Source organism: Lolium perenne, chromosome 4 (assembly GCF_019359855.2).
Source record: "Lolium perenne isolate Kyuss_39 chromosome 4, Kyuss_2.0, whole genome shotgun sequence".
Classification (NCBI taxonomy): Eukaryota; Viridiplantae; Streptophyta; class Magnoliopsida; order Poales; family Poaceae; genus Lolium; species Lolium perenne.
Window position 1 is genome coordinate 52704464 of NC_067247.2, and position 20983 is coordinate 52725446.

Genomic DNA, 20983 nt, shown 5'->3' on the forward strand with positions numbered 1-20983 from the left:
TTACGGGTTCGGGCCGATATCTGTGTAGAGTAGCGTCTGAATTAGGGGCCCGGCCCGAAAAACTTTCTCGGGGGCCCGAGAAACTGAGCGCGCGGCCCCTATTTATACAGGCCGCGGAGGGGAGCTCGGTTCCAAAACCCTACTCCCCTCCGATGCTCCGCCGTCTGCCGCTTCCACTTCCGACGAGCAATCGGAGCCAAGTCGCTGCCGCATCCGCTCTTCCGCGAGCTCCACCGCGACCGCATGGCTAGCGCCGGCAGCAGCGGGAAGGGAGGAGGCCAGATTGGCGGCAGCAACTCGCCCCCCCCCCCCCCCCCCCGCCCCCTCTTCCACTCGGAGGCGGAGTGGCGGAAGTGGAACCGCTCCGAGGGCGCGCGAAAGGTGAGAGCGCACTGCTGGACTAATTGGGACCTGACGCCGCTGGGGAAGCTCGCCCGCTACGCCAATAGCGGTGAGGGTTCTTCCTCCGGCGAGTCGAGCCGGACACTTGCGCGACCGTTGACTACAGCAGCGACGATGGGGAGGAGGAGGAGGAGGCGGCGCCGCACCATCTTCAACTCCGGGGACTACGTCATCAACGACCAGGAGGAGGCAACGGTGATCCAGCAGGTCGCCGTCATTTCGGAGGCTGAGGCGCGCGCGCTTCCGCCGCGAGGAGGCGGACGCCGTCCGTAGGTGCGCGAGTATGAGGCGGCGCAGAGGGAGGTCGCCGTCCGCCGCGTGAAGAAGGAGGTCGTCGACCTCGATGCCGAGTAGGTCACCGTCGCTGTCGTCCGCCGCTCGTCCTCTGCCGCGCGTACTGGCCATGGTAGTGCTGAATTTTAGTCTAAGTTAGGTCCCGCAGCAGAGGAACATCTATATGTGATGTCTATTTTGCTATTGCAATGTTAATTATGCAACTATGAAGTTTCAATTTCAGTTTAGTTTGCGATGAACAATTCTTCCGCCATATTTGATTTCATTTTTTCGGTTCCAAATACGGGTGTTGTTCTGTGCCACCTCCGAATTTGCTCGAAAAATGTTTTTTTTGGAAGACTAAACTCGCGCTTTTCAGTTCGTGTATTTACAAGCTCTGTTAAAGATGCTCTGAGTGTGTCATCGAATCCTATGTTGCAACTTACTATGGTTCTAGCTAGGGGAGCACCGGTTCAGCAAGGCAATTTTCTCCTCAGATTGACTGTCATTAGTCCAGCGTGTGAATTCAAAGATTGAGGACCGATCTTCGGTGGGCAACGTTGTGGCAAACATCAAGTTCTCAAGGGCTGATTTTTCTTCACTTTCATTCCGTCATGTTCACCGCTCTCTCAATGGGGCAGCACACACTTTAGCTAGGACTTGTGATACTTGTAGTTCAGATTCCTTGTTTGATTTTGCTCCGGATTGCATCCGGGAGACATTATGTATTGATGTTAAGTAATCAATAAAGTGATGTTTGCCTCAAAAAGAATTTACTATTAGCACGAATCACGAATAAATCTAACGGGTTGGATGCATTTTCTGTAGTTGTAACTGAAAAAATCTCAGTCACAACTCAGCTTATAATGTGCATGAATCACGAATTCTCTTAGTCTACTAAGAACTAGCAATTCTGAAAATTAAAAATACATAGCCTAAATTGTCACGATACAACAAACATTTGGCCTAAAGTCAATTTTAAGCTGTCCAGGTGCCGGTGGCCTGGATTTTCAGTTTTTACCCTAATCCAGCCCATTTGTCTCGACTGGTCCGCTGTCTCGACTGGGCTATGCCCAAACACAGTGACAACGAGCGAAGCAGCGAGACGAACCCTTTTTTTCCCTCTCCTGTGTCGCTCAGCGCCGCTCCATCGTCGCTCCGCCGCCCCCGTCTCCGCCGGCCTGACACCCAACGCCGCGCGGCCGAACCCTCCTCCGCCGGTCCCTGGTTCAGGACTGGGGCCGTATTCGGTTGTCCGCACTCGTTCACTCCGCCGCCAGCCCGTCCCCTCTGCAGCTCTGCTGCCTGCTCACAGCCTGCCCCGCGCGGCGCGACCCGGCGACAGGAGTCAGCAGCCCTGAACGCATCTCAGCTGCTCCCTCAGCTCCACCGTCGGCTCACAGGCGCTGGCCCACGCGTCGTCTTCGCCGGTACATACCACTTCATAGTCTGCACTCACCGCTCATGTCGGCTCTGTAGCTTGCATATTGCATTATTATGTGATAGACCTTCTACAGTTTTATACTTTTATTCCAGTCCATGCTGTTTATACAACAGAGAGCTCTCTGATTCACTACAGACGGGCAGCTAATGAACTTAGCAGAACTAAAAATTCAAGAACATTAGAATTAAGTAAGTTAGGGGTTCCACGTCATGAGAAAATGCATGCGGCCGAACTCACGACCCTCTGTATTTTTTATCTGACGTTGTTCATATCCTGGAAACAGTGAACAAACATATCGGCCTAAGGTGTCAAGGTGGGATCCCGGTGGGATCTCACTTTTAGTGTATTTTGCCTTTTCTAGTTCAAAATTTTGTGTCAAAATTTAACTAGAAAAAACAAAATGTACTACAAGTGGGGCTTAGGTGGGATCCCACTTGACTTCTGTATTGGTCTTGAATTAATATTCCTGAAGTATAACACCTGCAGAAGAAATTAACTGAATTTATAGTTATATATTCCTTGCTGGTTATGCTTAGTGCCTCAATGTGGCAATGCCTGATTTCCTGTTCTGTGCTTCACAGGTTCTTGGAGCATCTTAGGCTTGTGTGAATATGGCCTCTCCTGCTGAAATGATTGGAAAAAATATGCCTAGTCTTCAGATTTTTCCTGCTAATATGGTATACCTCCAGTTAAATTATCACGTAATCATGCTTCTGTTTGCTAGAGTATATGTTCATTATCATGTATGTTCTCTCCAGGGAAAACAAAGGATTAGTTTTATCTCTGCAACAAGTCCTTCCTTGAGAAGGTCACGAATGGTTCGACATTCCTTGGACCTACGTCATCTGTGCTGGTTTCCTTTTTTTTTTTTTCGAGAGCACGCAAATTCCGATCAGTGCCTGCTCAAAGTGCCACAGTATCCAGGGGTGTTAATAGTCAATTGATAGAGGAATCTGTTAATGACTTGGAATTAGTTTCAAGGATTATTCACTTTTACCGCAAACCATTTCTTCAGGAGAGTGAGACCAAGGAGTTACTTAGGAAAGTGCAGGCAAAGGTTTCTTCTAATATTATTGACATAAAGACCGAGCAATGCTTCAATGTTGAGTTGGAGAATGCACTAAGTTCTGAGAAGCTGGCAACACTTCAGTGGCTCCTAGCTGAAACTTTTGAACCTGAGAACTTACAAACAGGGAGCTTTCTGGAGGAGAAAGTTTCTGGGAACCCTTATTGTTTCGTCATTGAAGTTGGTCCTCGGATGACATTTTCAACAGCTTTCTCGTCCAATGCCGTATCGATTTGTCAAGCTCTATCGTTAACAGAAGTAACTCGCTTGGAGAGATCTAGAAGATACCTGTTGTGCCTACAACCTGGTAGTTTCCCACTTGATGAAAGCCAACTCAACGATTTTTCTGCTTTGGTTCATGACAGAATGACAGAGTGTGTTTATTCTAGCAAGCTCACATCATTTCGGTCAGATGTAGTTCCAGAACCTGTCAGTGTTATACCAGTCATGGAAAAAGGAAGGCAAGCACTGGAGGAAATAAATCTTAAAATGGGCTGGCTTTTGATGAACAAGATATCTAAAGGTATAAACGATGCCCCCCATAGGGGGTCTCACAGCGGTTAAAGCAGGTGGACCGTCGGATCTTTACAGTGCCTATCAGACATGGCATCTCGGCCGTTCGTTTCTGAACGTGGCGTGGCTTCTGGTTGGCTGCGGACCGCGCGCGAGGTTTTTACCGTCCGTCCCTAGTGCTAGGGAAAGCCATGGAATGGCCATAGTCTACCCGCATGTGTGTGTGCATGGGCTCCACGGTCGTACGGGCCCGTGCGTCAGTCGCTGGGCTCGTTTTTTGGTTGCGCTCGCGTCGTGCCGGCCGCGGAAAATATCTTCTCCACCCGAGGTAGATAGGGGGTGGTTTGGTCATTTCAGTCGGTGGTCGGTGCGGGCTGCTCGGTGGCGGCGCGCCATTAGCCCACGGGACGAGCTCTCACTGTGCGAGGCACCATACCCACGGGCGTCGTCGCCTCTTGACCCTCGCGTCTTTCGCTCTGCCGTCGGCGTCCTCTCTTCCTTGCCCGCCTGGTCGCTGCGCTGTACATCGGCTGTTGATGCGCCGCGGATCCGCCGTCGCCCGTGTCTGCCGACTGCTCCGCGCCGTCGGCGGTCGCTGGTGTTACTCCATGGCGCCGTTCTTCCCTCGATTTGGTTGAGGTGAGCTTGCCTGGTCTCTTTTCCCCTCCTCTTGATTCTTCTTCATCATGTGTCAGGGTGCCGCCTCCTGTTGATTAGGGTTGATTAGGGTTTGGTTTGGTTGAGGTGAGCTGCCGGGCCTCTTTTCCCTCCTCTTGATTATTCTCTGTCCCGTGCCAGGGTGCCGCCTCCATTGATTAGGGTTTGATTGAGCTCGTGCTGCTCGTTTCAGGGTCGTTGATTTGGTTACCTTTTTTGCTCCCCGATCCCCGTTGCCTGCAATTATTTCTTCTCTCAGTCCTCTTGTTCCTCTGCCTGGATTTGGGTATTTTTCTTGATCCTGTCCTGATTCCTTGTTCTTCTTCTTCATGTTGCCATGCTCGTTTACCTTTCTGTATCCTCAAAGCTTACCCCTGCCGTGCTTTCTTTCAGATTTATTTTCCGCCGTCGCAGGTTGTCGCCTTGCTGGAATTGCCGCCTCGGGTTCCAGCGGCTGCTTTAGTTGGACTGTTGTTCGGTTCCATCCCTGGTGAGTGTGCTCTGCTCCATCCTCCTATGTATCGGTGCAGCTGGAAGTGGGCGTGTAATGGTGTACCGGTAGAGCCAGCAAACTGTGAGTGTGTGTGCGCAGGGTAGATTGGAGCACTTCATACCAGATGAGATGAACCCCACTTCCAACCATAATTGTAATTAGCCAACGGAAGAGCTCTATAATATTTTTAGCCACACCATCGTAACTGTACATGTTTCATTCCCCAATAAGAGAAGATAATTTTGTTTCCAGCATGCAATTTTTGTTTGTGCTTCTTTACTAGACAAAACGGACTAATAGTGTTGCACTTCTGCTAAGAAGAAACTCATTTGCCTCTCTAATACATTCATTTTCTTGCTATTAGAACTACCTTCTTATAATCTATGGAGTAAATCTTTCAGATATTTAATAAGCATAAATGAATGCCCTGCTAAGAAACAAAACAAGGGACTTGTCGATGGTAAGCACAAGGGAAGACACTGAGGGAACTTGTGCACTCACTCTGGAACCTACCTACAAATTTTATTTTGTCTTGCGATGATGCTTCTGTACTTCGATTGTAAGACTAGGGAAAACACTGAAGGAGCTTGTGCAGTGAGCTCGAGAGGGCAGGAGACCATGGCGGCTAGGGTTTCCACACTTTCCCTGCACCGATGTAGACGGTGAACCTGGACATGGTTGTCCCCTGATAGGTGAGTTTGGAGGCGATGATGGCCCGTGTTGCGCCGGAGATGGAGGATCCCTTCCACAACTTAATTTTGTCCACGTCAAGCTCACCTGTAAAGGTAAGCTCCTGATCTGACCACCTTCCCCGGACCTAAAACGTGATTCAGTTCATCATTTTCTTCACCTGTGTTTGATATATGGAGTGCTTACGAATTCTTGACTTGTTTAATTAAGGTTCTAGGATTGTATTTGCATGTGTTAGGTCTGTAATATAGAACATATTTGCTGGCACTCCATAATATGAGGCCGACGATTAGTACTGTATTGTTAACACCTAACAAAAGTAACAATTTCATTGAGAAAAGCGGCTGCGAGGATCACATGGTAGTGTGATGGGGGAAGGTAGCACTATTGGTTCTATGATCTTTGTCCACTGCTAAAGATAATAAGGCTTGGATTTTTGGTTGTACTTTTCGTTGCTTGTATTTACTATCCATAGTAAGCTCCCTGGATTATCCTGTGTGGCATTCCTACCACACAACGCTTTGGCTCTGCTCCAAGCTGCTAACGAATTAATTTTATTGTTAGGTATGGTGAAATAACATGTTCCACTTTTGTATTTTCCACCAACATGCATCCTTGTCCCTGTAGATTTAAATATGATTTGAGAATTTCCACACCTCACTCTAAAATGGTTGACTTCAACCATTAGCTCCATCTTGCTCATGGTCGTGCTCGTGCTCGTGCAAATAAGTAGAAGAGCCTGACTATTCTCAGTTTTGTCAGTGGTTACCTAGATTAACGGAGTTTCGGCTAATGCAGAAGAGAGAGGAGATGGAGCAGCGTAGGGAGGAAGAGGTGAATCGGAAGATAATTTGTGGATTGATGTTTTGAATTTGTGTAATGGTTCTTTTCTCATCTGGTCTACAAGGATGTGTGGCTGATGGCGACACCTGATCCAGTGGTCACCATGGTTATCGCCGTCAGCGGTTCTCCTTGTCTTCAGGTCAGATGTGCAACTCTCAAAATTGATTGCATTTTGATTATTTTCCTGTTTTCTCATTTTCTTGAATAATATATATGTGTGTGCGATGACCGGAAGATTGATTACTGTAGTGTCATATGAGTGCATTAAAAGGATCAATAATTGGATCAGTGAAATTAATACCGAGAGTAACATCATTGTGGAAGAGAAGGGGGGAAATTAAAGTTTATGCATCAGCGAATATTTATCGAGTCGGTAATCGGCATTTATGTCATTTTTCCTAATGATAAAGTCACCTTAATTGGTATATCTTGGTTTTCTTGCAATCTGAAGAGTCAGTGAGTTCTCATGCTTACGTCTATTGAGCTTATTAAATAACTTAGTTGGTTAGCTTTCTTTCATTGTTGAGCATGTTTAGTCGTGGTTACTATTGGAATATTTCATTTGTCTCTTGTAAGAATGCCTTCAAACTATGTAACATATTGGCTTTCTGCACTGCAGGAGTACTTTCGAAAGGTCTTCAGATGTTAAGCCTATCAAGAATAATATCTCAATTATCAAAGACCTTAGAGAACTAAGACTTCATCTATAATAGAATCTCAATAATTGGCCATGGTATGAGTTGCAACAGCTTTTACTTCTATGTCATACGAATTGTCTGTAGAAAACTGAGTGCTAGCTCAATGCGGACACCACTCTCCTATTTGACTGCCCATATTTGTAAATGTGTAGCCTGTAGAGATAATAGTTCTTACCATATTTCTCATTAAGCTTGCTCTGGAGTGAGGAATCATTATGCTCTGTGGCTCTTGATATATAGAATTCTTTGAAGAACCAAATTCAGTCCAGTGCTCCAACATTGAATCGTTGATTCTTGATTTTTGATACATTTACTATTATGGTTTGAACAATGTAACTTGAATAGACTTCCCTGTTTCTCATTGAGTTATGATTTGGAACATTTTTCAGGTTTGGCTTTTGGCTGGTAACAACGTTAGTGAGGTAGATGTCCTTCACCCCCTTCTGAAGCTAAAGGTTCCGGACTGGTGCCACAACAATCTCTGGGACGAGGAGGATATACAGAGGGAGATGAAGCGATAAGAGGGGTCTCACGTAAATCAGACAAGTTGCCTTTGGTTGGCTCAACAGCCACCTGCGACCGCGGTTGTGAATATAAGCACATGGAACTCTGGCCATGGTGTTGCAGGGAGGCGACGACGAGGCTTGTGTCCAGGTCATCTTGTCCTCCATCCCTTTCCTTCATCTTTGCATTCAATTCACATATGCAATCTAGATGTCAGTTAAACCTTTCATGTGCTTTGTGTTCTCTGATTGTTTGGTGACTAGGGAAATTAACATGGCATTTAGGCCAGCAAGGAAAACCATATGCTAATTATAGCACCTATCGCACCTTAATAAGCGCATATATGGTTTCATCTCAAATTGTCTGTTTCATTTTCTAGGTGGGCCAGTTTGTACTTTAACTAGGCAGAGCTCAAAATTGCAGCATTTTACGACAACTCCGTTTGTGCTTTAACCAGGTGGAGAATTTCACAGCGGCTCTACCTCCAAACCCTGATAGTGGAGGTTCATGTCTTTTTAGAGCTCTAACAAGTAACAACAACAGAACTATGAAGTTTAACGACTATGATCAGACTAAAAGGGAGATGATGCATATTTACTTAGTAATATGTGTTATGTTCTGCATCTTTAATGTTTCATTTGTAGGCTAATAATATTAATACAATAGTTTGACCATAGTATTAAGAAATTGTTGGATGTACTAAAGATGAACTATTGAGAGAGCAATCTGCAATTTTTCAATGGTATGAGGCATTTGATTTATGTTATGAACTAATGATTCCCATTCATTTTGCAGGTTCGTGGGCCACTTGTACATTGCAGTTGTTGTAGCACAAATATCGTCTTCCTTCACATATAGACTAACTAACTCCCCATTATTAAATAGGTAATAGGTGCATTCTTTCTATACATAGGTTAATAAGAAGATCATATGTTCTACTTTTTAGCTACAGATTTTTTAGCATAAGATAGAGTATTCCTTATTTGCTGGACTTTTGCTTTTTTGTATGAAGTGTTAGCTCGCTGACATGTTTGCTAGAAAAATACTCTAATCAGGTCCTATATCTCTTTTTAAATTTAATCTTAAACTCTTCTTTGATGTATGTACCATTTTTGTATTTGAAGAAGTTTCCTCAACTTTCTTCTAATTCAGAGATATGACTGCTTTTTTTTTGCAACCACTGATTGTACCACTTCAAGAACCAGCACTCTACTTCAGTTCTGAAAATATGCACTACATGCCTTATGTTGATGCATCTTATATTTTATTTGCATATCAGGTTTCGTATATGGTGGAGTATTCAAGATTTATAAAATTAGGGCAACAATTATGGAGATATTCAAGCAGAAGAGACAACTAGAAGATGTTTTTAACTGATATGTTATCTTATCATAAACATATTCAGAGTAAAAATGATGGTACGGAGTATGATATTGTACCCTGTTCCAGCTTGTTTCTGGTTGGTCCGTATCCATTTCTTCTATTTTATTACTTAACAGCATTCCATTTGTTTATTTAGTTGGCCATTCCAGGCTTAACTCTGGCGCACAAAACAAATATTTCTCTATGAATTTGTGCTTACTGTATGGATGTAAAACTAATGTTTTCTTCTCCTATTTGATGTGAAAATATTCTCTTAATCTTGCAGGTTTATTACTATTTCAGTTTGCTACTCATTCTGATCCAACGGAACTAAATCAATGGGTTTGAAGTTGTCGTGCATGTCAGTTTAGCATATATCCATATTTGTATCAATAACCTTATAGGTTGTGTTCAGTTCTTAGTGCTTATAGTTCAATGACACTGCTATGTGTGGTTGTCGCAAGGAGTTTATTGGCTGGAAGATGGTCAGGCTACTTGCCAATAAATTTTGCTGGAAGATATCTCAATAATTACTTCAAAGTTGCTAGCATGTAAGGAACCAATAGATAGAAACAATTCTCAGGTAATCGAACCAACGTACAACTATCATCTTCCTTGTTTTGGGTTTTCCATATGAAGGGAACTGACATCACTGGGTGTATTCCGGGTCTCACCACATGCTAAAAACCTGTAAGTGTATGCTTCATTGCATTCAGTTGTTCGTTTCCCTAGGAAAAACTATCATCTTCCTTATTTTGGGTTCCCATATTCTTAGAAATGGGTGTGGCAAACACCAAAAAGTAGGTTGCCACTTCGTTTATTGATCTTGTGTGTTGCCAAGTGTGCTTGGTTGCCTCTGTGCATATTGAGATGTACCAGTTATGCAGATATAATTAGGTGCTTGAAACGTCGTGATCCTATTTCCATGAACAAATGCATGTTTTGGTAAGCCATATGTGTTAAGTTTACCCCTACTTGGTTGGACTAAAAAGTGATCATGAATGGACTGTACACTATTTTTGTAGAATGATCATTGAAGTTGAAGAGTGGACATTCTGCACTTGCAATGTTTTCCTTACTCTTCAATTTTTTAAATTGCAATGCCCTCTACTGGCTGCTATTTATTCTGAGAAAGCATATGGACACGTTATGTTTCTTGATGTATTCATTAGTGGCTTCGCTCCCATTTGTACCTGTGGGAAATAACTACTGCTTTGTTTTCTTTTTCTGTAGGCAAGAAAGGGTCTGAGTGGCATCTGAACTTGCTGCTGGTAATCAGCAACCAATGCTTTCCAGGTAGGGATAACATTTCAGTGGGCACAAAGCATCCATTTTTCATGCTCACAATCTTGCAGTTAAGTTTAGTCATGCCAGAGAAAATCATAGACCCACAAATAGTAACAGGACCATGTGGTTTTCAAGTCGTCTAGATACAACGTTATTTATGGATTTTTCTTGTTCTTTTTTCCTTACATCTGAATCGTGTCATGCCTAGAAATTATATGCGGCTTTCCCATCGATCACTGATGTGACACGCGATAGGCAGGACCACATGGATATTCTTCACAATGACAGGAAAAGCATGGAATTCAGAAGTAAATGATTCCAAGATGGACACTAAGAATACGATAGAAGAGAAGAATTTGCACAAAATTTTCGTAACCTTCAGCTTTCATTGTTTCATCATATGCACTGCTTAGTTTATTTCACTGTCAAGTTAAAGTATCCACCGAATGGTTGGCTTATGTACATTCCTTCATAGAGCATAATTAGATAGCCAACACAAATATCCTCAAGTTAAAGAATGTTTGACTTGAAAACTTTCCAGAATTACTCTTGAGTAATGGTTTTGCATCCTAAGCCTGATACTTTACGGGCTTATGACACTTATCTTTCCAGAAGTAGTTAGTACTGTGTTTTTTGTGCCTTTCTACCGTATGTTTTTGGGAGTATATGTCTGCAGGCAACAAGTGTATAAGGAGTTTCTCTTTATGTTTCCTGATTTATGTTGCTTCTTATTGCTCTAGAAAGACAACTTTATAGTGAACTACTATGTCTACAAGATTTTCTCTACCTACAACCGTTCAGTTTCTGATTATTAATCAGGCTACCAAAGGATAGCTTTACTTATATTTCAGAGCTAAAGTATGCTTTGAAATGTCATAGTTCTTTTCCTCTAGCTTTTGCTTCTTGGTTTCCTATTTTAGTTCAGATCTGCGCTGATAGTTCAGCTTCTCGCGACAGTAGAAAGAAACTAAATTTCTACGATATTGTGCAGCTCAAATTACAGATTCTAGCATATGTTGCTTCACAATACGCAAGGAAGGATAACATACATGTCGGTGTTAGCTGAATCTGCACCCGATTGAATTGTTCTTTCGGTTGCTCCTATCTCCCGTTTCTTCCTGTGGCAACAGCTTGCTCACGACATGATGCAAGCTTCTTCCTCTCTGGTTCCTCTATCTCGAGTTTAAAGTGTTTTTCCCTGAAATTATATTTCTTGCCCCTTATTGGATATTTTCAGTTTTGCCTTTCATTTCTTGGACTCCAAACTGCAGCGCCTTGGATGACACACATGCCGTGGCTACTGATCTTAATCAATAAGCGTTGGAGTCCCATGACATGCTCAAGACCATAGGGGCTTTTTCTATATTTGACTGAGTCTGAATCATCCGTGTTTAATGTTTCGTCTGAATTATATGTAAATAATGGAACAACTCTCTGCGAACCCAGATGAGATGCCTCCGTGTTATTTCGGAACCATGTATTAGTATATGTATGTAATATATTTTCCCTGTTTTCTCCTCTTCATCAGCTGATAATTTTTCTTTGTATCAAGAAAATGAAATTGATAACTGCTCTGCTAAATGTTGTCGTCTGGTTTGCACATCTTATATAAAAAATGAGGTCTATGTGAATATTTCCCTTGTTTGAATATTGGTTTGTTACATTAATCTTGCTCCCTGCTTGTGTTTGGTGTAGTACAAAAGATATGTGCATGAAGCGAGCTTTTTCCTGCAACAACATATGTGATTGCAATGACAATACAACATCGAACAAGGGGTAGAAGCTTCCCTATGATTGTTCATACCTATATTATTAGTTATGTACCTGGAAGCAAAACCATGAACAATAGTAAGATTATGTTATGCTTATTTGGCCATCGGATTTGAATGCTATTGCAATGTTGTCTTTCGGTGTGTCATTCTTTCGTGCTCGGTTGTTTATGCACTTCTTTTTGAAACACCTTACTCCAATGTGTTCATCTATAAGAAATGAACATAAGCTTCACGGGGTCGTGCGCCAAGGCGCACATCTAAATCTAGTTAAGTACTACACCCACCTATTCAGAGATGACATCAAGCGCAATCCAACTACTGTGGAACTTTTTGACATAGCACAATCCAATAGTGAGCACAGCAGACATTGGTTTTTTAACGGAAAGCTTGAGATAGATGGAGAGACCATGGCAAAAACTTTGTTTCAGTTAGTAAAGAGCCCCTTGAAAGCTAACCCTAATAACTCTATAATTGGATTCAAGGATAACTCGAGCAATAAAAGGGTATCCAGTAAATCACCTACATCCAGAACTGCCAGGTTCCACTTCGCCGTTATCCCTCATCTATGAAGCGCGGATACTTTGCTTTTCTGCCGTACCGGTATCGGATACTGCTCGGATACGGGATACTGCCCGGATACTTCCTGATACGTATCCCGTACGTATCTGCTAATTTTTGAATTAAAGAAAAATAAGAAAATTACGGACACATGAGGGATACCCAAGGGATACTTGAGCGATACTCGAGGGGTACATAAGCCAGCCCACCATCCACTCATCTTCTACCGCTGACCCTTCCACTCCACCCCATCCCCATCGAACGATTGATTTTGATCACTGAATTTATTCCTTCTCCATTCAGATAAGCAATGACTAGTGCTAGTACATCCCATCAAATAGATCTTCAGTTGGGAGCTCGAGCTAGAGCATGTACAACGGTAACAACTACAGGAAATGCATCCCAACTACTAGCTATTGATTCATGTGATTTCTAGAGATGAATTTTACTTCTTTAATTATTAAAATATCTATGTTGGATGTGGACGAAAACATCCACATCCATGTTAATCCTACGAGGAATATTTAATTTATTTATGTTTTTAAATATTTACATATATATATGAACGTATCCCCGTATCTGTGTTTTTGAAAAATTGCCGTATCACGGTATCCCCGTATCGCGTATCGGATACGTATCCAAGTATCCGTCGCGCGAACTTGGCATTCTATTCACAGCAGAAACCCATAACTTTCCATGTGCTGTGGCGCCCTACCCAGGAGCTGAAACAGGTGCAGGTGGCCGTATAAGAGACACACATGCCACTGGAAAGGGTTCATTCATCGTTGCCTCAACTGCTGGTTATTGTGTTGGGAATCTTCAAATGGAAGAATCATTTGCACCCTGGGAGGATTCATCCTTTTCATACCCATCAAACTTAGCTTCTCCCTTGCAGATTCTTATTGATGCTAGTGACGGTGCTTCTGATTATGGGAACAAGTTTGGTGAGCCTTTAATTCAGGGATTTACAAGAAACTATGGTTCGAGGTTACCAAATGGGGAGCGCCGTGAATGGCTGAAACCAATAATGTTCAGTGGAGCAATCGGGCAAATTGACCATGCACACATATCGAAAGGGGATCCAGAAATTGGTATGCTAGTTGTGAAGATTGGTGGTCCAGCATACAGAATTGGTATGGGTGGTGGTGCTGCCTCAAGTATGGTTAGTGGACAGAACGATGCTGAGCTTGATTTTAATGCAGTGCAGCGTGGAGATGCTGAGATGGCACAAAAACTATATCGCGTAATCAGGGCATGTGCAGAAATGGGAGAAAATAACCCAATCATCAGCATTCATGATCAGGGAGCTGGAGGAAATTGCAACGTTGTGAAAGAAATAATCTGTCCTAAGGGTGCTGAAATCGATATCCGCTCAGTTATAGTTGGTGATCACACATTGTCTGTGTTGGAGATCTGGGGGGCTGAATACCAGGAACAAGATGCATTATTGGTGAAGCCTGAGAGCAGATGCCTGTTGCGGTCACTTTGTGAGAGAGAAAGAGTTTCAATGGCTGTCCTTGGGGAAATTGATGGTAGTGGAAAGATTGTTTTGATTGACAGTGCTGCTGTGGAGCATGCGAAGTTGAGTGGCCTTCCTCCTCCATCGCCTGTAGTTGATCTTGAGCTTGAAAAAGTTCTAGGAGACATGCCTCAGAAAACCTTTGAATTCAAGCGAGTTTCTCGATTGAGTGAGCCCCTAGACATTGCACCTGAGGTCAAACTAATGGATGTTCTTAAGCGAGTATTGAAGCTTCCTTCGGTATGTTCAAAGCGTTTCTTGACCACAAAGGTTGACAGGTGTGTGACGGGTCTTGTTGCACAACAGCAGACAGTTGGCCCTCTCCAACTTCCACTTGCTGATGTCGCTGTAATTGCACAGACGTACACAGATCTGACAGGTGGCGCTTGCGCCATTGGAGAACAACCACTTAAGGGTTTGCTTAATCCTGAGGCCATGGCAAGGCTTGCTGTTGGGGAGGCATTGACCAATCTGGTTTGGGCTAAGGTTACATCTCTTGCTGATGTCAAGGCAAGTGGCAATTGGATGTATGCTGCAAAGCTTGATGGAGAGGGAGCTGATATGTATGATGCTGCTGTTGCAATGGCTGACTGCATGATTGAACTTGGTATTGCAATCGATGGAGGAAAAGACAGTCTTTCTATGGCAGCTCAATGTGATGGCGAGCTTGTCAAGGCTCCTGGAAACCTCGTCATCAGTGCTTATGTGACATGTCCTGATATAACCCTGACGGTTACTCCAGATTTAAAGCTTGGGAAGAATGGAGTTCTGTTGCACATTGACCTGGCTAAAGGGAAACGAAGACTTGGTGGTTCTGCTCTTGCACAAGCGTTTGACCAAATTGGAAATGACTGCCCAGATATAGAAGATGTCCCTTACTTGAAGAAAGTCTTTGAGGTTGTTCAAGAGTTGCTCAGTGAACGTCTGATTTCTGCTGGTCATGACATTAGTGATGGTGGGCTTATTGTTACAATTCTTGAGATGGCATTTGCTGGCAACTGTGGTGTTAATCTCAAAATAGAATTAAAAGATAATGACCTTCTTCAAGCACTCTTCGCCGAGGAGCTTGGTCTTGTTATTGAAGTGAACAGAGCAGACCTTGATGTCGTAAATCAAAAGCTTCAAGTGGCAGGGGTTTCTACTAATGTGATTGGAGAAGTAACTGCAGCACCAGAAATAGAGCTGCTTGTTGATGGTGAAATGCGCTTGAAGGAAAAAACATCAGACCTCAGAGATTTGTGGGAGGAAACAAGTTTCCAGCTTGAGGAGCTACAGCGATTGAAGTCTTGTGTCAAGCTTGAGAAAGAAGGCTTAAAAAGTCGAACATCACCTTCATGGCATTTGTCTTTCACTCCCAAATTTACAGACAAGAAACTCTTGACTTCATCCTCGAAACCAAAGGTCGCCATCATTCGTGAAGAAGGAAGCAACAGCTACAGGGAAATGTCTGCTGCATTCCGTTCTGCTGGTTTTGAACCGTGGGACGTCACGATGTCGGATCTCTTGAATCAGAAGGCTTCTCTAGCGGACTTCCGTGGGATCGCATTTGTTGGTGGTTTTAGCTACGCAGACGTTCTAGACTCAGCAAAAGGTTGGGCTGCGTCCATCAGGTTCAACCAGCCCCTTATACAGCAGTTTCAGGACTTCTACAATAGGCCCGACACGTTCAGCCTTGGAGTGTGCAATGGGTGTCAGCTCATGGCTCTTCTTGGTTGGGTGCCAGGACCAGACATTGGAGGCTCCCTCGGTGCAGGGGGAGACATGTCCCAACCAAGGTTCACTCACAATGAGTCTGGCCGTTTCGACTGTCGGTTTATCAGTGTGACGATTGGGGACTCTCCTTCCATAATGTTGAAAGGTATGGAAGGCTCTAGTTTGGGCATCTGGAGTGCTCATGGTGAAGGGAAAGCTTTCTTCCCAGATGAAAATGTCTTATCTGACGTCGTTAACTCTAATCTGGCCCCTCTGCGATACTGTGATGATGTTAATAACGTCACAGAGGTGTATCCCTTCAACCCCAACGGTTCTCCGCTTGGTATTGCGGCTCTTTGCTCCCCGAATGGAAGGCATCTTGCTCTGATGCCACACCCCGAGCGTTCCTATATGATGTGGCAGTATCCATGGTACCCCAAGGAGTGGCAGATTGAGAAGGATGGACCCAGCCCTTGGTTGCGCATGTTCCAAAATGCAAGAGAATGGTGTTCATAGAGAAGGTAAATCACTCTCTTGAAACACTTTCCTCCTTGTTAGTTATATCTCTGGGAATCTGGCCAGCCATTAATTGGACACTCTCCTCTACATTTAAACCACTCATTTCTGTAGATGGCATTCTTGTTGTTTTATGTTGTTAGTAATCAATCCATTTTACCTGGATCTTTACTGTATACTCCCTCTGTCCAACAAAGGATGTCTCAACTTTGTCTAAATTTGGATGTACTAGTATTGTGTTAGCTTGAACACCGCTTGTGTTTGGACATTGTTATTTGAACACCCATGATCTCTGCAATACACGCTGAGAATAGAATGAATTTTCTTTTACTCGTGGTCTCTGCAATACTGCCATGAAAACGATTTTGCTTACCATTCCTATCCTTGAACTTACAGGGACCAAATTGGTGACCTTTGCGGATGCTTATTCTAAGCTTTGGGGGCTCATGCAGCAGCTTTCTACTGTAGAACTGGCGTGGTCATGGATTAACCGAATACAACTATGTCTGCGAAACAATCATCTCGCGAAGAACTCGTGACAGACAGACAGCAGTCACCTGAAAAACTAGCGCTCCTGTATTTCCATTTCTTGCTCCCCTCGGTTGTTGAGTTGAGCTGGAACATCGGTGCTAGCTATTCTCAGTGGGACATATAAGCGCTGCCAGTGAGCATGGTTCTGTTTCAGTAGCTGAAGTGACCATATGCCTGTTGTGCACTTTTATCCAATAATCATGATACTTTGCTCTGGCAGCCCGGCAACATAAATACGTGCTCCAGGTTTTGTTTCTGGCAATACAGCCATTTTCTAATACAGTTACGCAGGAATCAACTGTCCTCTCATTTTGATACTCCGTATTATTTTTCCAGATGATCACATATGTACAAGTTCGTATTGATCCCATACCGGCTGGTGTACACGTTGAGTGCGAAACAACACGGTATGCTCCTTCATGTCACGGATTTGACTCACACGGGACGAACAAGGCGAAGGCACGCCGCACAAGAACCATCGATGACTCAGGGTGCTTGCTCGTGATGATGTCTCCATCGTTGCACTTGCCTGTGATCTGGTTCGTATCTGGAAAGTACCTCCAGGCCATGGACACTCGGTGCAGGTACAGGTTGGTCATCCAAGTCACAGCCCAGGATAGAGCATATATAAACTCGAGACATCAGCAATTTGTTTTTGCGTACAGACACAAGTATATATATAACCCATGTAAACACACAGCAACAGCATAGGAACTCCGGACATCAGCATAAGTGCATAACAACTCGGTTAAACAGACTCGTGTAACAGCCCAAACACAATAGCTCATGTAAACTGTGCATCACAAACAGGAAAAAAAATATGGATTATGTTTAGATATCAACGACAAATAGTGATTATACAGATTTGCATCTATGTCAATTTAAGCCATCATATCCCAGCACAGCACTACAAACGGAACTATCGGTTGACAGAACTGCACATGGTAATTGTTCATAACCTAACAAGTTCCAAAAAAAAGTTCAAAAAAACTGAACACGGTTTTAGATAAGGTTAAATAGCATCTTGAAACATCCGGATACTGCAAGGCTGTCCCTAGTGCGACTTGATGTATTCCTGCACTATGTTCAGACCCTACGATTCTTCACCGTAGTCCTGGTTACAGGGGTAAAGTGGCAAACGTTAGATTGGGACTAGACTCTGCTTCGCACTACACTGGAAACCAGGTTCTTCTAAGCACTACAATGGAGTAGAATTCTTACCTTCACATGAGCAGCCCACCGCATTCCTTGCCTTGCTCTCAGAGTATCTTGCTGAGCTGTATCAAATATAGCACATGGAGGTTCTTTAGAATAAAGCAGTTCCAGTTTCCACAGCTGGTTGGTTTAAAAACTGAGAATCATCAAAGAGCATGCTGAAATTTAAGCTATATAAGGTAGGCCACAACCAAAGTTGACAAACAGGTAGCAGATGTACAGACCAGTATAGTTACCTAAATATGAAATTCCACGTAGATGTAGCCAAGCTCATGTTTATGCAGATGAATAAGAGGCTAAATTTTGGGGCAAGTGCAAATAGTGTGTACTAACCCCAGCCCACTCGCCAAGAGTTTTGGCACTAGGAACAATGACCAAGTGAACGTTGTGCTCAGCATAGTGCCTTGACGAGTTTCACGACATCAGGATGGTCGCAATCCTCAGCAAGCACACATATCTGGGAAGCATTCTTCTCAATTGCATTCGAACAGCTTCACGGAGCCCCTTGACAAGGCCATCATGAGCACTTGACTTCTTCATCACAAGCTGCAGAGCAGCCATCAAGTCCATGGACTCTTCCCTGATCGAAATAAAGAAAAGACTCGATTAACAGACAAAACTAGTTACCACATGCGTTTGTTTCAGTGGAAACTTCCATATCTAAGTTTAGCCCAAACGTAGCTGCCTTCTTTTTGAGGATTAGATCATTGGAGCAACTGCAGCCTGCAGGTGAAATAAGAGACAGACAACTGTCATCTGAAAATTTTGGGCTACTGTATTTTCTTCCTAGCGCTGGAATACTGGCGCTATCTGCTGTAGTGCTGTTCTCAATTGGACATATATAAGCACTGCCCCTGAGCATATGATTGTTTTTCACTAGCTGATGTGAGCACATATGACTATTGTGTGGTTATCCAATAATCCTGATACTATGCTCTGGCTAGCCGGGGCAGCATCAATATCTCCTCTGTTTTCTTTCTGGCGCACATTCCATTATACCAAATAAATGTCTGTTGTCCGTTAAAAAGTTGATATCATGCTTGCAGATCGTCGCATATGTGAAGTGCACATTGATCCATACTAGGTGCACTCGTGAAATCACTCGTTAGCATACAATTTTTCACTAAGAATGTTTCTAACAAAGAAATCACTTAAGTGACGACATTATATAGCAAAGCCACAGACCAAGTTATTGCTGTTAGGAAATAAAATATGTGATCAATTGTGTATGGGAGGGATGCCTCCCAGGAGGTGTCTGTTGGGGAAGAGGTGTCTCCCCAACACACCCCTTCAGCCTGTATATAAGTGGGTCTCCCACATTGCAATAAAACAAGAGAATCATTTGCTCCATTTCTTTATGTCTCTTCTCTTTATACTCTAACACGTTATCAGCACATAGACTCTATCTAGAGCAATCGGCCTCGTTGGTGAAGACGCCGTAGTATTGGCCTTGTCGACCGGCAGTTGCATGCATCCCACAATCGGCTGAATAGACGCTGGAGGAAAGATTGGATAAATCGATCGTCATTAACCAATACATGCCTCGTTCGTCTGTTCTTGTTTTGGCTAAACAAATACTGTACTAATCAACTATAGTTGTTTCCACATGCACATGCATCGATTGGACAGAAGTAACTGCTACGCCAAGATGAATCCAATTTCCGCATCGCTCAGGCAGCGCAACTTCTACATCACGGAAGCACCCTCGAGTAACGCGAAGATTGCCTGAGGCATTTGGCAAGCACAAATGCGACGGTTGCGTTCAGGCACAAGGCGACGGACGTCCTCGACGCTATCGATGCCTATGGAAGCGAGGCGATCTTCTGCCCGGCGTCCGCGGCGGCGCATGGAAGATACCATCCATGCCGACTCCTGGAACGGAGGCTTGGCATGGCATACGACGTGCTCCATCCGAAGCAACGGCGAAAGGCACGCGCACCACACGCAGGGCGGCGGCGACGCCCACGACCAGGACCACCCGGCGTACACAGCAGAGAAACACTTGGTCTTCACGATCGACAGCGCGCGACGCGGTCGGCAGCCCGTTTCCGCTACGTCGGGTGGAGGCGCCTTGTCCTGCCTTTGCGTGGCTGCGTGTCCGCATCTCAGGAGGCGTCCAGGAAACTGCGTGCTCGTGCCTGGCGGCATCCATAAACCTGCGACGCAAAGGAGACGCAAAGGAGAGACGGCGGCAGGTGTACTGCTCCACACCCGATACGGAAGCGTCTCTGCCCGCAACGTCCTCGATCCAGCCCGCCCCGGCGGCGGTTCGGGTACACGACAAACCGCAGCACGGCGAGCCTCTGCCAACGCTGGTGGCGGTTTATTCTCCAATGAAATTGGTAACCGCACCGAACGGAGATTGGGATTTTCTTATCCTTTGACTGATCAGCCTCCGGGTTCTTTAATAATTCTGTGAAGTCCATGGAATTTTTGGTTTCACCCCAGATTTTTCATATGTTGAGACTTACAGAAATTGCAATCGAGTCTCGTTGGACTCTTGCCGTTTTCAGCAGTTTGACCATTAGGTTACTGTTATTTGCAAGGCTTTAAAGCAAATATACATGATAATCCATTTTATCTTGCTGAATTGCATAATAATTAATTATGCATCATTTTACGCATGTAAAATGAAGTATGTATTACATAAGTAATACTGTTGCAAAGCAATATGGTGGATCCATTATTCTAATAGAATAAGGAATTGGCTTGCAAATTTGGAAAACATCAGGTAGCAAAGTGTATGACATTTGTATAACTATATCAAGTTTATACTTGTCAATTAGAAGGTAATTGATATGTGGCATATACTACTTAACTGTAGATTATGCACTGTTACCTTAAGGTCAAAATTATATCATTATGACATAATGACCCCTTTAATTTTGCACACAACTTATGGATTGCATGATGGCAACGAATTTATTTCGTTCTCAACTGCGAGGTCT

At 43.9% G+C, this 20983-nt stretch overlaps 1 protein-coding gene across 1 annotated transcript; it reads left to right on the top strand.

Annotated features, from left to right (window-relative positions):
* Nucleotides 1–243: 243 nt before the first annotated feature.
* On the top strand, nt 244–16289 carry LOC127292533 (probable phosphoribosylformylglycinamidine synthase, chloroplastic/mitochondrial). The gene is made up of 4 exons (XM_071828958.1): nt 244–633; nt 2913–3708; nt 12272–12555; nt 13206–16289. Exons 1-4 carry the CDS (start codon nt 244–246, stop codon nt 16287–16289), a joined length of 4554 nt encoding a protein of 1517 aa, XP_071685059.1.
* The last annotated feature ends 4694 nt before the right edge of the window (nt 16290–20983 follow it).